At 41.2% G+C, this 18,472-nt stretch overlaps 1 protein-coding gene across 1 annotated transcript in view; it reads right to left on the bottom strand.

Annotated features, from left to right (window-relative positions):
- RNF144B (ring finger protein 144B) overlaps positions 1 to 18,472 on the bottom strand; it is a 106,243-nt gene that overhangs the window by 15,971 nt on the left and 71,800 nt on the right. The window contains exons 5-6 of the mRNA XM_068236962.1: positions 17,846 to 18,050; positions 14,709 to 14,850 (exon numbers count right to left, since the gene is read on the bottom strand). Of these exons, the coding sequence (XP_068093063.1) occupies positions 14,709 to 14,850; positions 17,846 to 18,050 (347 nt within the window). The remainder of the gene's footprint in view (positions 1 to 14,708; positions 14,851 to 17,845; positions 18,051 to 18,472) is intronic.

Raw genomic sequence — 18,472 nt, 5'->3', positions numbered from 1 at the left:
AAGTTCGTTTTCAATGTTAGCCCCGCCCCCGATGACGTCACGCTGCCACCACCGCTCTGCTGCCACCACCACGGCTGCGCTGCTCCAACTGGCTGCCGGGTCCCCGGAAGAATAGCGGGGACATGGGGGATCCCGGCGGCCAGGGAAAGACCCCACACTGCCGGGGAGAGAGGCTGGAGTCCTGCTGCGCAGCGAGATCGCGCGCGGGACTCCACAACTACAGGTAAAGCTCTGCAATGCCTACCTGACCTGAGCTCGGGATCACCGATAGCAGCTGCTTTTTTCTACCCCGAGCTCAGGTCGGGAAAACCGGCAAGGAGGTTAAGTAATTTTTATATATTTTTATGATTATTAGTATGAATGTATAGGTGTAAGGAATAGCGTTGATGTGGTATTTTAGGATTATAGTAAAAGTAATGTTAACTTTCCCTATTGACATTAAAAGTAATGTACAATTGGAGTATTTAACTTTAAGAATCAAGGATCTAATTGAGAATTTGCATATGGGTGGAGTGAAATGGCGACACTGAGCTACAAGTAGAGGTGAACTGACCGACCGCTCTTGCATTATCAAATCCTCCTGATGAGGGCCAACGTTATTGGCTGAAATGCGTAGAGGTCACTTTAATGCAAATAATATCTGCTAAGGAGCCCAGGATTGAGCAGGCTGTGTAAGCGCGCAGCAGCCGCTTGTAAACAAAGGTCCAGAGGCTTACTGATGACGTCACCCAACCTGATACACTAGCCGTATCAGCTAAGCGGAAGTGCGGTGAGCGGGGTTCTGAGCCTGTCAGACGGAACCTACGTATGCCGCAGGAAGACGCAGGAAGATGCAGAGAGACGCTGAGAGAGGCAGCGGGCAGAGACATTCCGCATTAGCAAGGAAGGTCAGAGCGGAGGAATCCAAATAGATGATGTTACTCCTGTGAGAGGTTGCCGCTGACCATCTATATTACTGGACACGTGAGTCTGCATGAATATTGTCTAATAGAGACTGAACTGGTTGAAATTTTAACTCTAAACTACGGTGTCCATATTGAAAGGAACTTCAGGAATCGACTACATCCTACATTATAACAGAGGGATTATATGGAGCATTAACTCTTTGGGAAGGAACATTCTGTAAGAAGCTTATACTATTGGGGAGAGATGATTAGATAGAAGGGCCCTTCTATGGTGTGTGTGAGCGTGTGGAAACGTGATTTATCCGCATAGATAATTGCAATATATGTGTATTGTGTTTTAAGATATTTTAACTATTTTGAATAAAAAGCAAAACAATTTTGCTTTTAATCAGCGCATGTTATTATCTATTTTTTGATTAACTACATACAGCTTTTTAGTTTAATGGAGTGCCCATCATGGCTAAGACTCAGAAAATGTACCTGGCCAGGAAACCAATGCATAAAGGATGCAATCTACAGCATGAGGAACAAACAACTAAAGCAGAAGGATTCAGGCTAGATTCACAGTGGGACGTTGCGTTTTGATGCCACGTTAAAGTCGCACCGCAAGCTTACAACGCAACGCGCCCAAAAAGTGGCAACGCAGCGTTACCGTCGCATACAGCAGATACAGTAAAAAATACAGGCAATGAAAAGTATGCTTCCAAGTCATTACTGAGCATGTGCAAACAGTCCAACGCAGCTAATAACGTGTATAACGCACTGCATGCAGTACTTTTACTTAACGTGCAGCGTTAGACACCAACGCAACGTGTGCACTGTGAACAGGGCATTGATTTTTCATTGCAGTGAGTTATTCTGCGTTAAATGCTGTTTTAACGCGCAACTTTAATGTCCCACTGTGAACTTAGCCTCACTGGTTACTATTACAGTTGTCTTTATATATTACACATCTTCCACATACAGTTTGCAAGCCCTATATCATTTTTATAGGAATGTCACCTAAATATGAAACAAGTCAATTAAATGAAACAAAAAATATTATATTTGTTCATTTTTTTAACAAACATATTATCCAAAAAAATATTTATGTATGGCAAAAGTGAATTGTGCTCCCGGTAGTTGGCATGACTACCTTGTTCAGCAATAACCTCAACTAAACATTGGCTGTAACTGTTGATCGGTTCTGCACATCAGCTGAGAGAAATTTTTGAGGCATAAATTTGAAGTCACAGTTTGAGGGCCTGTAATAAAGTCTTGGTGAGCCATAGCTTGCTGAGCCCAGCTTCAGGCAATCCCTGCTACTATTTACTGCAGAGATCAAGCAGCATAGTTGTCCTTTGAGAGACAAGCTAATTCATAAATACCGTTAGGCCAGTAGGGGGAAAGGAAAGGAAACAGAGAAATGCACAGTGGGAGATCATGTCATCCCCAAAAATTGAACTCTTGGGGGTTATCGTTATATGGTAGGAGACAGGGAACTGATGTCATAAATATATATACTCACACACGCCTGAATAAGGACATGACTTCAAAACATGTGTAAGATTTAAATAAAATATGGATTTGTGAATTTTGAACTTGTCATTACAGATGGCCATGAGCACTTTGCTTTAAAGAGAATCTGTATTGTTAAAAATCGCACAAAAGTAAACATACCAGTGCGTTAGGGGACATCTCCTATTACCCTCTGACACAATTTCGCCGCTCCTCGCCGCATTAAACGTGGTTAAAAACAGTTTTAAAAAGTTTGTTTATAAACAAACAAAATGGCCACCAAAACAGGAAGTAGGTTGATGTACAGTATGTCCACACATAGAAAATACATCCATACACAAGCAGGCTGTATACAGCCTTCCTTTTGAATCTCAAGAGATCATTTGTGTGTTTCTTTCCCCCTGCAGTTCTCATGCACTGAAGTTTCAGGCTGCTTGTTTCTTCCTGCAAACAGCTTTGCCCTTGTCTGTAATTCTTCAGTATGTGAAAGCCTAGCAAGCTCAGAGGACAATTTATCCAGCTTGTAAAAGATAAGAGAGAAGAGAGATGCTGCTCTAATCTAAATAATACACAGGCAGTGTGCATAGAGGGGCCTGGAAGGGGGAGTTCATAGCAGAACCACAACACTGAAGAACTTGGCAGCCTTCCAGACACAGGCTGACAAGTCTGACAGGGGAAAGATACATTGATTTATTACAGAGACTGTGATACTAGTAAGTGCTGCAGTAAGCTAGAACACATTAGAATAGCTTTTGGAACTTGTAGGATGATAAAAAACAGGATGCAATTTTTGTTACGGGGTCTCTTTAAGCCCAAATAAGGAAGCAGACAGTTCATAAAGCAGTGTACACAATCAATATAAAGCAAGCATAATACCTCTTGTTATCAGACACCTGCCATCACCAGCCTTGATTACTCTGTTTTTGTTGCAAGCGAACATTTATGACTCTGAACCGGAACATACTACCTAAATGTCAACACTGTCCTACTTCTAACCAACATAAACAAACACTTCCCTATCTTGTCAGAGTAGCAATGTTAAAAATATAATACGTACTAGTATTAAAACCACAGTTCAGCCTGTCATTTTTAAAGTGGTCTGAAAGCCAGCATTTCTACTTTGCTCTAAAAGATTCATCACAGCTTGAAAGCTACTATCCCAGAATTTTTTTTAGCAGAACATCACTGAAATGGTTAAACAAAGCACTTTGTCCTGCTATTCAGCTTCAAATTCGCATCCAAACTGTAAATAACAGTATTTTTGTTTAAATTACAATGTTGTTAAAATGTGTAAACACAGTGTAACAGGTGAAAAGGAGCTCTCTGTGCTTCAGACACACACACACACACACACACACACACACACACACACACACACATTCAGAAAAGCTCATTAGAAGAAGTTAATATATAATAAAAAGCAGTTTGAATAAAATGCAATGACAGCTTTTAGGGCACGATTAACTACACTTTGGAAACTTGTAATTTGTAAACATACAATATTACTTATGCACAAAAGCAAATATGATAACTGTATGAGTAATAAAAAGTAGGAAAACACATTTTTATTGAATGTTATGTCAGAGTTTCAGACCACTTTAAATGCATTTGCTAGTAGATTTTAATTCACTAGCTAAACACAATGTTTTGTGAAGAAAAATTTGTGACAGCGCTAGAATATCCCATCAAGGAGGGGAGATCTCAAAGCCCTCTACGTTCTACAAAATGCAGGGAGGTTGAGAGATCTGTATTGCTGTGCACTGGTGAGACATAAGGCTAGGATACTACCTGTACCATTCTTAGTTTCTCAGGTTTTATCCTTTATAGGTGCAAGAATTAAACTGAACAGCTTTGCCTTAATTTTTAAGAACTGCTGAGAATATTGTTCCTAAATTCCAAATAATAATATTTTTCTTTAGAGAATTATTTTAAAGGAAATGAGAGTACATCAAAATAAGTGAAATCATACAGCGTTTGCATACGTGATTGAAAAAAAAAAATCCCTTGTTCACTCAAACTTGTTGACTAAAGAACATCTAGAAATCAGTATTTGGTGGAATAACACCAATTTGCAGTCACAGCTTTCATTACTTTTGGCATGCTTTCAACCAGTTCTTCACAAAAAAAACAAAAACAAAAAAAAAAAACAGCAAGGGTTTGCTTGATGGTTTGTGACCATCCACCCCTCTTTAAGTCATTACAGAGGTTTTCGATAGGGTTCAAATCTGAATATGGGGCTGGGCCGGCTATGACAGTTTCTTGACTTGGTGATCCTCCATCCAGACCTTGATACTTCTGGCTGCATGGTATGGAGCAATGTCCTGCTGAACATATCGATCCTCTGAATGGAAGAACATAGTCATAGCACAAGGAAGCAAATTTTTTTTCTAGCATAGCCTTGTATGTGGCTTCATTCAAGTGCTCTTCACAAATACATCTGGCCTATTCTAGCCTTGCAGAAGCATCCCCCAAAACCTCCTCCATATTTTAAAGTTGATGCAAAACACTGTGGGTTTTAGATTTCTCCAGATCATTCACCATAAGATGACAAAGTGTTGTCCACAGTAGAAAACTATATTCATCAGAGTAGATAACCATACTCCAATCATCTACAGTCCAATTCCTATGGTCTTTAGCAAACCTCACCCTGAGCCTACTTTTCAACTCACTGATGAAGATTTTTTTTCTGGCTCACATGACTTCAGCCCTGCCAGTAGGAACCGGTTACAAACTGTTCTTGCGGTGCACTTCACCCCAGTCTCAGTTTGCCACTTTGTTTGAAGGTCACTTGATGTCAGCCTTGTTCACAGTTCTTGAATGACAATCAAATAAGTTTGGGGCCATCCCTCTGAGGTCAGATTCATTTTCACACTTTGCCGGGTTGTAGTTTTCTGCTCCCAGTGCCTATTACTTGACTTAGTTATTGTGTGCTTCCGTTGCTCACTGTATCCTTGTGCCAGTGAAGCTAGACCTGTGCCTGTCCTTTCACCCATTTTGGCATGGTGAATAGTTATTTTTAAATTCACTATTACCAAGGATGAGAACTCGGACGTTGTTCTTTTGTGACTGTTGTGTCTCTCTATACTTTGAACTGGTGCTTTGTCCGGACTGCCAACTACTGGCCGGAGGTGGGTGAGACAGTGCAGCCTTTACTTGCACACTTTGGTTCATTTAAATTGGTTGATTCACAAATCCCACACGTTGTGGGAGGTTGGTTATCTGTTATGTGTGCATTTTCTAGTTTTTGGTTAACACTTTTCTTTACTGAAGGTATGTATATGCTGATATTTAAAGTGGACCTGAACTCAGAACTCCTCTCTGCTCTAAACAAAAAAACATGCATTTGTTACAGCTGATACAAATCCTAAAATAAATATGCACAGATTCTACTACCTGATTCATGGAAGCAGACATGTTGTTTACAGCCTGTACTTTCAAATGGGTTTATCTGCCATAGGCGGTCATGTGACACAGGGGAGGATCAAATTACAACTTGTGATTAGACACAGATGAGAGGGGAATTAAACAGGCTAAACTCTCTAAATACATACAGGGTGCATTTCTCTACGTTTTCCTTCTGTCCTGTGCAAGAGTTCAGGTCCACTTTAAAGCAGTGTGTTTTTTCAGGCATTATATTCCTATTATAAACAATGCTGATTCTATGTATTTATCAATGCAATGTTTTCTTTTGCCGTTAGATACTATTTACGGGTAGTCTGTGCTGCGTGAGCTGGAATGCGAGGGCTCTCAGATCCAATCAAGCAGCAAGCTATTTAGACATACAGTATCTGCAGAAACAGGGGCCCACTATTTATTGTCTGCAAGAGACTCGCCTTATCCCTCAGACCACACACATACTTAATAGGAGAAAGCAGACCCATGCTTTCCACTCCTCATATACCTCATATTCGAGGGGAGTAGCTATATTAATTCATGCAAAAGATCCACTTACTTTGATAAAATCGTACCTAGACTTGAATGGCCGTTTTATTATTCTTCACAGCCATTTTCAGGCTCTTTAGTATGTGGTGGTGACAATTTATGCCCCCCCCCCCCACCTTCCAACTAATAGTGAAACACCTTCAGGATAAAATACATATACATATGGTGTGGTTGGGAGATTATAACATGCTACTTGATCCACTGCTGGATAAAATTCAGTTAAAGACCCGAGCTGGCATGGTGTCTCCCCTTGCTAGATTCTTGGGGGAACTGGGATTAATGGAAGCTGGCGTGCTCTACATCCTGGGGAGAGATGACTCGTGTGAGAATTGATCTGGCTGTCTGTAGCATAACAATGTTTCCTTTCACTATACGAGCTTCCTATCTTCCAAGAACTTCGTCAGATCATGTCCCCCGGAGAACTGAGATTCAGCACCTACAACCCAGGTCCAGACCTAGGTTGCCGTGGAAATACCCAATTACCTTTTGATGTACTTAATAGCAGTCTTGCCATTCAACGGGCAATTCAATTCCCATTGCAGTAGGAAAGTGTTGATTACAGCAGTGGTTTTTTTTATACTTCTCCTCAGTATTTGATTTAGATGATGACCTAATCAGTACATCATAAAGTAGAATAAGATGTAATTGTGTAGTCATTTAACAGACTGACATAGAATTGTTGTCATACTGCGAGATACTGATTTAAAAATACAATGCAGTGGTCTTCAAAGTTTTATTCCAGAGCTGAGTAAGACCCTCTCAATGGTGCTCATATTAAAAGCACAATACTTTACTTTGTTCACATATGAGGTTGATGTGCAATGGGTGAGAGGTAATGGGTTAAACTAAATACTTTTTTTGTAAACAGGAATCATGGCTTTCTAGTTTCACTGTTTCATGGAAATTTGAAGTTCTTCCAACTATGCCTGGTATTAGGCAATCAATTATGTTTGCTTGCACTAGCTGGCAGACCGTGCTACATTTTAGGGAATTGACTGCAAACGCTCGGTTTTAATCTGTCCTATGACAAAGCATGATAGTTTTATGAAACCCTTAACTTTATAGGTGGCTCCACTGTAAAAATATTAGCTTTAGAAATGTTACATTTATTGCTGTCATTTATAGCCTGTACTATAAAATTACACGGTATTTGCTATTAGTAGGTTTACCCAGAAGGAATGTCCTACACTTCCATCAAAAAATAACTATACACAATTGGGTTAACTCACAAAGCTTTTCTATCTATATAAAACCTTTAAAAGACCCAAAACGCACAAAAGCAATAAATATAGTGCAAGAAAAGGAATACGGACATAAAAGTAATAACAAAAATAAGTCATGCCAACTTACACACTCACAATGTGTATTTATACGAAATGCACATACAGTAGATTTTTGTTCATTTTGGTTATATATTTTATTTGGTTTAGAACTAAAAAATAAACATATGTTTTTACACAAATGAAAATGAGATTCCTTTCATTTAAAGCTGCACTTGCTGGTATAATTAGTAGGCTTTTTTGGCGCAGGATCTAGGTAAGTAGGCGTCACAGAAAAGAGTATGGCCCTGTAATCAGTTACCATTCTAAGAACTTTGCTCTTGAAATGTTAGAAATAAGTTTATCAACACAACTGAAGCTTAGATACAGTACCTCACAAATGTGAGTTCACTGCTCACAATTTTGTAAATCTTTTATTTTTACAGGACAGAATTGAAGATATGAAACTTTGATATGATGTAGTCAATGTACAGCTTGTATAACAGTGTAAATTTTGCGTCCCATCAAAATAACTCCGCCATTAATGTCTAAACTGCTGGCAAGAAAAGTAAGTATACCTCTGAGTGAAGAATGTCAAAATGCTGCCCAATTAGACAAATTTCCTCCCCAGGATCATGCTATTCATAAGTGTTACACCCTTCAGTGGTTGTGGAAGATCAAATTCAGAATGAGATCAGTTCAAAGTTCTGGACTATTGAGATACAGAGCGATATGTTGCTAATGGCGTAACGCATGCTGCTCCACTGGTGTTAGTACCAGTAAAATTGCTGTGCGCTGCGTGTGCACAGCAAATTTACCAGCCCTTCGTGCATCAAGCCCATTGTCACCTTATGTAGATCTAAAACAAGAGATACTTGTTAAGTGAACTTCAGGCGATGTGTGAAACACAATAAGGAAATTTCATTAACCTGTCTATGTTCCTAAACAAGATATTATGAGATGCAAACAAATTGGGTATAGGGAGCACAAGGCTGGTTATAAAAGATAATACAAAATCTTTATTAGATAAAGCTGCATATAGTGTAACACATACAAACCCCCTTTAAAAACAAGCAACTATGTCTGGCTTTGCGTAACGGCGTTACCCGGAAGCGCGCTCCGCGCTGTTTGCTCCCCGTTGCCTCCGCTTCTCTTCCTCCTCCTTCGCCGCACACCAGATGGGACTATTCAATCTGCCCAAGTCCAAGCCAACGGGCGACCCCAATCCATGGGCGCTGCTGAAATAGAGGTGCTTCCTCCATGCGGGCGATCTCTGTCCTGACGGGTCACGTGAGTCTCTGGTCTATCCAGTGCGGGCAGTAAGGAGTAAGAGGTTAGACACGCATATAGGTGTCTGTAATGAGAGCGTATATGTTCACACATAGAGGCGTGCATTATATACCTTAGCACACGGGTGGTGCAATCTTCAAGGTGCAGGACTTCGTGCTACCAATGGGTTACTGCCCAACCTGGCATACTGTACATATGGGCCTGAAGATCAAAATGCTCTGACATGTCAGTCCTTTTTTGAATAGGAGTGCACTCCAGAAGGGACGTTTTCTGGACCATTTCAGATGCTTTGCAAAGCCAGACATAGTTGCTTGTTTTTAAAGGGGGTTTGTATGTGTTACACTATATGCAGCTTTATCTAATAAAGATTTTGTATTATCTTTTATAACCAGCCTTGTGCTCCCTATACCCAATTTGTTTGCATCTTTGTACATTTATGGGTGAGACAGGCCAATAAGAGGTTTATGATATCCCGTACCCTACTTGTTTCCAAGATATTATGAGAGCATGTAGTAACATAGTAACATTTTAGTAGTGTCCTGAGTGAGAAAAGGTCAGACGCGAGGTATGTTCTTGAGTTGGAAGAGACAGGAGCTGGTTAGGGAGTGATTGTCAGGAATTGGAACTGAACTGATTGGAACTGATTGTGCTTTTGGAACTGAAGTTAGTCGGGTGTTATTAACATTTACTGTTATATCAGACACACACACACATATACACATATATGGTTATATCAGAGGTGGACAGAGACAGTGGAAACTGCTAAGTTCTGTTTTACTTATAATAAGTTTTAGGAAGTGAGAGGTCATGAAAGAGGATATAAAAGACAAGCAATCAGAAACGTGTGTAGAGGTAATTAACCTCTTGAGGACCAGAGCTTTATACCCCCTAGTGACCAGCCCATTTTGTGCAATTCGGCACTGCACAACTTTAATGGTTTATTGCTTGGTCATACAACTCAGCACCAAATGAATTTTACCCCCTTTTCTTCTCAAAAAATAATTTTGGTGATATTTATTTGCTGCTGCGTGTTTTTATTTATTTATTATTTATTTATTTAAAAAAAGACCTAAATTAAAAAAAAAAATTATTTCCCTCCCTCTCCCCTAAATTGACCCTAGACTACATTACATACAGTACATGATACATACATAGACATGTCTATGGCAGGGATTAGATTTCTTCCGTGGGACAGTTAAGTGACAGGCAGTCCTCTGTACAGCGCTACGGTAGATCATATTTCTCCCTATAAATGAAAAAAATCAGCCGGCCAGCTCCGTTCGTGGGCTGGCAGGCTGATCACTGCAGCCAGCTGTTTACTGACGGGCGCTCATGCAAGCTCCCGTCTAATCTTGCTCCTCACTAGATCACACCATATGGCGTGACTGAGGTACGAGGAAGCCCCTCTGCAGCCGCCATCCTGCATTAGGCGGTCGCAGGGTGGTTATGCTCTGGGGCCAAGAGGTACAGTTGTGTATCATCTGCATATAAGTGGTATTGAAAACCAAATGAGTTGATTAAGTTGCCATGACCATGCATTTGTAAGGATCCGCTCAGCTGGCTGCACAGGCAGACAGCTGTTTGACCATTCCTTGTGTCTGAGGGATGCAGGTCTCTGGATAAGAGACCTGGCTTTGTCTTGCAAGTTCCAGACCTGCTCTGCTGCTGAGGGATTTTCATACATTGGTTATGCAAATCATCTAGCTGCTGGCAGTATAAAGGCTGGGATCACCCACAATCTTTTGCTGGTCATTCCTTCTGGGTTTGTTGAAACACTCCTAGAGTGTCAGCCATGCTATTTCTTGTTAAAGTTATCTTAGAGTAAATCTTGGAATTGTACTAGGCAGTTTCCTAGTGCAGTTAGATTGCATATCTGTTTTGTCTGTCTGTTGCGATTGTCCTGTCCCAGAGGTGGTCGACAGGAAATCGTTCTGTTTGTCTGGGTGCTAACTGGGGCAGCGGTTGCTACCGGTAGCCCCTTCTGATCTGGCTTGCCTGGATCGCACTAGCCTTGCGCTAGTGCTGTGGATCCTTTCTGTTCTGTTTTCCTGGATCGCACTAGCCTCTAGCGGTAGTGCTGTGGATCCTTCTGATCTGTCTTGCCTGGATCGCACTAGCCTTGCGCTAGTGCTGTGGATCCTTCTGTTCTGTTTTCTTGGAGTATAGCTGGAGCAGCGGTTGCTACCAGCTATCTCATCTGCCTGTCTTGCTTGGATCGCACTAGCCCCTAGCGGTAGCGGCTGTGGATCCTTCCTAGCTTATTCCTGTTTTCCGTTTGTCTGTCTTGTCTGATACGAATTCTTGCTGTAGGCTCGGTGAGGTAACCGTTAAGCAAGCGCTTGCGTTCTCTGTTTCGTGTTTGTCTGTCGGTGGTTAGTTAGGCGTGCTTGTCTCTGTTGTGCTAAACGCGTTCGCTGTTGCGAATGAGTGCCGTGTTCGCGTTTAGTTAGCGTTTGTTAATTTCGCTACTTCTCATTGTCGTTTGCTGTGCCTTTGCTCCTCTCGTGTTCTGTTCTGATCTGTCTTGTGTCACTTCTGGCGATCGCCCTTCTCGCGATCGCGTTCCTACTTTTGTTTCTGCTGATGTGTGTTCACCGTCGCAGGGTCGCGACTAGATTGGTGAACACACATTCATCCTGTACCTGTGCTTTCTCTCTTCAAGGGCTGTTCAGCCCCACATTGTCTTGATCTGTACAATCCCCATCTGGCATCTGTGGCCGTGCAGCGGTTGTGCTCGTCTGCACTCCACAGCGCCATCTGCCGGTGGGAATTGCCCTCTACTGGTGCTTGCACCAAAGCTGGGTTCCCCCCTTCATACGCTTGTGGAGGATTTCCGCCGTGTCAGCGCACGCCTTGTGCGCTGAACACGGAGATATCTCACAATCGTTACAGCATGTAGATGGAAAAGAAGAGGGGGCTGAGGACAGAGCCTTGAAGTACCCCCAAAGACAAAGGATGTGGAGAGGAGATGTGATCCAAGTAAGAGACAGTGAAAGACTTTCCAAAGAGATAGAAAGATATCATAGAAAGAACGTGGCCCTTTATACCTACAAAAGAAAGTATTTGTAGGAGTAAGGTATGGCCAACAGTATCAAACGCCAATGACAGATCAAGAAGGAGTATGGAATAATAGCTTTTGGATTTAGTAGTTAGAAGATCATTTCCCACTTTAGTAAGAGCTTTTTCAAATATGCATACTTTCTGTACACCATGCTTTTTGAGACGCAAATACATTTACCTTATCACATTTGTATGTGTTCCTGAACTTGCTATATTTTATAACTTTTTATATACACTGATTTACTTCACAAAGTTAGGTAATTACAGGTGCTCTTTAACTTGAAGTAACATGTTTTGTCTACAATATATCCCTTGCTTTAGTCTTAGTCATAAGACTGCTGCTCAAATAAACTGAATTTTACTTAGCAAGGTTAGGAAGAGCCAGCCTGCTCCAAAGTCAAGAGAAAGTTGTAATAAAGTTAATAATTTACAGGGAAATTGTTAGATCTTTACTTAACATGCTGTACGTTTAGTTATTAAGCAATAATAACAAATGTCACCCATCTGCCATAACATCGCCATTCAGTCTTAAAGTGCAAATCCAACTGTACCTCTCTGCCCCAGACCTTAACTCCCTCCTCAAACGTGTTCCTGACTGCTTGTCTGCAATATCCTCCTTCATTTCCTCTCGCTTCCTAAAACTTAATAGGAGTAAAACAGAACTAATAATTTCTCCCCCGTCTCTGTCCACCTCTCTGCCTAAAGTAACAATAAATGTTAATAACACCCCCATAACTTCAGTTCTCAAAGCTTGGTGCTTGGGGGTAATATTCGACTGATCTCTCTCTTTTATTCCTCATGTTCAATCCATAACCAGCTCCTGCCATCTCCAACTCAAAAACATATCTTGCATCCGTCCTTTTCTCACTCAAGACACAACTAAAATGTTAATACATGCTCTTATAATTTCTCGTCTGGACTACTGCAACATACTACTTTGTGGACTACCTTCTAACAGACTGACCCCACTCCAGTCGGTACTGAACTCAGCTGCTCGTCTCATTCATCTTTCTTCTCGATCTTCCTCTGCCGACCCTCTTTGTCAAGCTCTTCACTGGCTGCCAATTAACCAGAGGATTCAGTTCAAACTCCTAACCCTAACCTACAAAGCTCTCCACAATCTCTCTCCCCGGTACATATCATCACTAATTTCCAGATACAAACCCAATCGCAATCTCTGATCTGCACATTATCTTCCGTTGTCCTCTAGAATCACCTCCTCACATTCACGTTTACAAGATTTTGCACGCGCTTCACCCCTCCTCTGGAATGCCCTCCACAACACATCCGCCACTCGCCAACCTTTGTTACCTTTAAACGCTCTCCAAAAACACATTTGTTCCGACAAGCATATGCACTAGCTTAGGCCACTTCCCTTTGTCCCAAGACCAAATTGCACTAGGTATCCTAAAACACACTGCCTCTATATATTTGTTGCATACTACCCCTCCTCTTGTTTCCCCCCATTACCTTTAGATTGTAAGCTCGCAAGGGCAGGGCTCTCTCCCCCTTTTGTGTCTTGGAAATCATTATACATTTTATTCATCATGTTACTTTTATCACTGTCATTACTAATTCTATATTTTGTATCATTCTTTGTATTTTGTCACTAATTATGTATCTTGTATATTGGTGTACACCATTGTCTGTATTATTATGTACCCCATGTTTGTTTCTTACATCTTCTTCTTTGTACAGCGCCACGGAATATGTTGGCGCTTTATAAATCAATAATAATAATAATAATAATAACAACTTTGGGTCAGACATGATATTGTAATCCAAAGTAGCAAAAAAAAAATGACTTTTGTAAGTTCTTCAATTTAATAATTTAGTAAGAACAAGATTTTTGTCATAAATGGATTGCTTTTCTAAAAATGTAAACCAACTCATAAAATGATCAAGAATTAGCACATTGTGTTCTTTACATGAACATATTATTGCATAACAAAAGTTCACAGCTTTAGATTTCTGTTTACTATGAGATGTTCCTTTAAGCTTCAGTTTCAACCATGCGCCTCACGGGGGCGCGCTGACGTCATCGGACGTCCTCCGGGCTGTACTGCGCAGGCGCAGAACTACTGCGCCTGCGCAGTACAGCCCGGAGGACGTCCGATGACGTCAGCGCGCCCCCGTGAGGCGCATTTTGAAACGCAGAAGAGCCCGACCTGGCAGCCGGCCTGGCCAGGTCGGGTCGGCCACCGGAGGGGACCGGGAGCCTGCGGAGCGGCGCCGAGGGCACGTCCTGGCTGCCACGGGCTGGAGGAAGCCCCAGGTAAGTAGATGGGCATTTTTATTTTTTTAACAGCCACCCTGAACCTTCCCTTTAAAGAGGATCTCCAGTAAGAAATAATGTAATAAAAAAAATGGCTTCATTTTTACAAGAATTATGTATAAATGATTTAGTCAGTGTTTGCCCATTGTAGAAGCTTACCTCTCCCTGATTTACATTCTGACATTTATCACTTGGTGACATTTTTACTGCTGGCAGGTGATGTCACTGGAAGTAGGCTGCTGCTTGCTTTTTAGGCAGTTGGAAACAGCTTTAAACAGCTATTTCCCACAATGCAATGAGATTCAGAGACCGGTAAATAAAAAAAGCTTTGCAGGAATTCCACAATGGGAAATGATTTTAGTTTTCAAAAATTATATTTGTGGTAACAAGCGTAAGTGTATTTTAACAATTTACAATGTATCCTTATAATGTTATGTTTGTAAAACATTCCAGTCACAAATGTTAAATGTTGTCACTTACATCAAGGTTCTGCAAGCAGTACCAGCAGAAAGTGTGTTTGCAGTTTTTACACATCATTTGTGCACAGCCTTCATTCCTCTCAATATATATATGACAAACAGGACATTGCTTGATAGAGGCATCTACATCTTTAACAAGAACGCTAAAAGAAAAAAAAAGAATAAATGGTCTAAAGCAACTATGTCAAAGTAATAGTTTCACTAGTTCAGAATCAAAATCAGACTCTCTGAACTGCAGTTCCCAGCATGCTCTGTCTTTCCAGTCAAAACAGGTCAACTAGTCAGGTGCTTATCGTACATGAGTCATGAGCACAGGTCTGTTTTGCTTTGTTTTGACTACTGTTGATAGAAGACATTTATTATGGTTCTATGTAATGTTATACAACACCAATTACATTTGTGCACTCATACATGTACCCCTTATGTGATGCCAAATTTTTATCTCTTATCATGTGGCACTGATAACATGCAAACACAACATTCTTCTTCAGAATTGTTACAGACGGCCCCCTACTTACTTGAGTTACAACATTTCATAGATAAGAGGCCCATACACTCAGCCGATTTTTGGCCAATCGATCGATCAACATTGGTCGATCGATTGCAAATCGATTGACCAATCGACCGATTTGCGGCCAATTTCGATCGATTTCAATCGAACTGGCAGGCTGGGAAATCTAGGTCAATCTGTTGAGATATTATTTTGCAATGGCCCTAATGGAAATCTGATGGCAAAAAAATGCCATCAGATCGATTTTCAATAGATTTCAAACTGAAACGGTTCCTAGTAAAAAATGTTCCTAAACACATCAGATTGATCAGAAATCTATCTGCTGATTATCTGCTGCTAATCTAACGAGTGTATGGCCACCTATACAAACAGTTGTCTTGTCCTCTAGTACAAAATATACAACACAGTTTTTATTACATATTTTTGTTGCTATATATTACAGTATTTGTATATGTAGTTTAAAATACTTTAAAAGCACAAAAGTACAAAAAAAAATAATGTATCCACATTTCCTTATGCATAACACATGACAATTTACAAACAAATTAAGATTACAAACAATCTCCTGGGACGTGACCGGTTTGTAAGTAGGGGACTACCTGCATATCTCTGTATTTCACAGCCAATAAGCATCACTTTGATCAAATAGTCAATTTCTGGGCCTATTTCAACTAGCACGCATAGCGTATCGCATCCGTAAACGCTAATGCGTTTTTATGCCCATTTTCACGTGAAAATCGCGTTGTGATTTTAAAACTGCCTAGCAACATCACATGCCCTGCAACTCATTAGCATTAATTAACTTCCTGTGTAGGCCTTTCCTGTGCAGAAGGCAAGGTAATGACGCTGTGCATGCTGGGTACATTTGCATTTGGAATGCGAATTTCCGCGTTTGTAACACAAATATATGTGGCCCCAATGACTTACATTACCCGTGACTCGCATCCAGATTGCCATGGAAGGCGAAAAAATGCAGCATACCATAAATTTTTACCGCATCGCACCGCGTCCAGAAATTTACATTGAATGGAAATAGCTCCATTCACAAACATGTGTTGCATTTTGGATGCAAAAATTCACATTGCGAATTTGCGTGTAGTGGAAAAAGACCCTTTAACTGGATAATCCTTTGAGGTTTACCCACAACTCCTTAATTTTGGTTCAAGTGAATTAATGCAGATGCAAAGAGTTCAAAAAGTGTTGAAATTGCAGGTCAGGTCACATTGGCAAAAGTACAGCACATATTCTCACTAAAACGATATCACATTATCAAAATAAAATTTAAAAAACTTTATGTGCTACTGCTAATTACAATTTTGCTGGACACTGAGCATGATATTGTAAGCATATTATTGTGACTATCAGTGGGTCACTGCATTGGCCTTATTTTTTAGGCCAAAAGTGGGGGGAGGGTGCCTTTTTCATGCGTATGTATGGTACTTTCCATATGTACAAAATGACAGACTAAAATGCTGCTCTTCCATTCTAGCTCCAAAGCTCCTTGGACAAGCAATTCTGTGTCCAGATTAGAGTTCATGTCAGATCTACCAAACTTGTTCAGCTACGAGGTGGTCATAAATTATTAGTTTTTTTTTTTTTTTTTTAAATGTCACTTTTAGTTTTAAAACCATTTTTCTACACTGTAATACAAAATTCAAATAGTACCTGCAGAAGTAAATGCAAATATTATTTAGGCCAAAAAATGTTTTTCTAATTCAGTATTTTCCCTTATTGGCCATAAAGAGTTCTTCTGTTCTACACTGTCAGCTAAGAATCACTAACCCTCTGCACTCAAACACTCACAACAAACTGGAACTCTAGGAATGACAAAAACAACTTGAATGCAAGCTGTATTTGGTTGCACTAATGGGAGATATTAAGTGCAGCCCATTTATATAATGGTGTGAGTAGTGCAGTTTCTTGCTCCCTGAAGATCACAGGCCTCTTGCACACTACATGCGATTCAGATTTTTTTATACATCCGACTTTGGATTCTGATTAAAAATCTTAGCAGCATGCAGTACGTTTTTTAATCGGAATCCAAAATCAGAGCAGATTAAAAAACATCGGAATCGCATGTAGTGTGCAAGAGTCCATAGACTGATTTATGTGCATGTGTGTGTTCCCTGGAATGTTTTCTTAAAGGAGACCACATGTCAAAATAATAAGAGAGGGGGGGGGGGGGGGGGGGGAAGCAGGCATATACTATCACCTGTCCTGATGCCTGATGCTCCCCCCGTTCTCCTTTCTGCTCCCACATTATAGCTAGAATCCCCCTGGAACCTTCTTCCCAGGTCGCAGTAGTCTGGCTTTACTGCACAGGCACTGCCTACAGCAGCTGCCCGTAGCCGGGAGTTCTCTGCGCATGCGCATAACGGCCAACGTCTGTGCAGCCCAACTCCAGCGACCTAGAAGAGGATTCGGAGGGCTTATAGCTATAATGCGGGGGCAGAAAGGCGAACGGAGGGAGCGACAGGCATCAGGACAGGTAACAGTATATGGCTCCTCCCCCCATTTCTCTTATTATTTTGACATCTGAAATCCTTTAAAAATGTTTAAGCTCAAACTTTATTCATCTGCCTTTAACATGAACATGACAATAAGACTAGAAACAAAATACAAGTTACCCTTTTTCAGGTTGTACTGCTACAGGCTGGTTTTCTTGGCACAAGTGTTCTGGATGCCAATTCTTTTTGCAGGCAGAACAAAATTTTATAAGGCAAACGTGGCACTCCACACATACTGGTGCTGCAGAACTGTCAGCCTTAATCTGGCAAACTGTTTGGCAATCTGCTGTTGGACACCACGTCCTGCATGGGTCAAGATGAACCTCTGAAAAGGCAAAAAGAAAGACAGTCAAACTACCGGCAAGGATGCGCATGCCCTCGACCAGGGCTACGCAGGCATAGTGGCCATCAACTGGCTCAGTTGCCAAAAATGAAATTGAGTCACTGCGGGGGACAGGAGCACTGGTTTGTCCTGATGTGGGCTCAGGGTGGCTGCAGGGGGCCGGTTGAAGCCCCAGGTGATTTAAAGTGAACCTAAACTGGGGAAAAAAGTTTAATCTCTTAACGTTTTTGCGCGTACCTCGTATGTCCAGATCTGTGCCTCTCTGTGTTCCTAGACGTACGAGGTACGTCCAGTGCAGAATGCCGCCATTCGCGTGCCCCACATGTGCATGCCTCCGTCGCTTGTGCAAGCGTGCACCCCCGTTGTGCATATGTACTCTTCTGATAGTGAATGATTGCTACTAC

This window comes from Hyperolius riggenbachi, chromosome 5 (assembly GCF_040937935.1).
Source record: "Hyperolius riggenbachi isolate aHypRig1 chromosome 5, aHypRig1.pri, whole genome shotgun sequence".
In the NCBI taxonomy this organism is placed as follows: domain Eukaryota; kingdom Metazoa; phylum Chordata; class Amphibia; order Anura; family Hyperoliidae; genus Hyperolius; species Hyperolius riggenbachi.
This window is presented reverse-complemented; position numbering and strand designations above follow the sequence as displayed.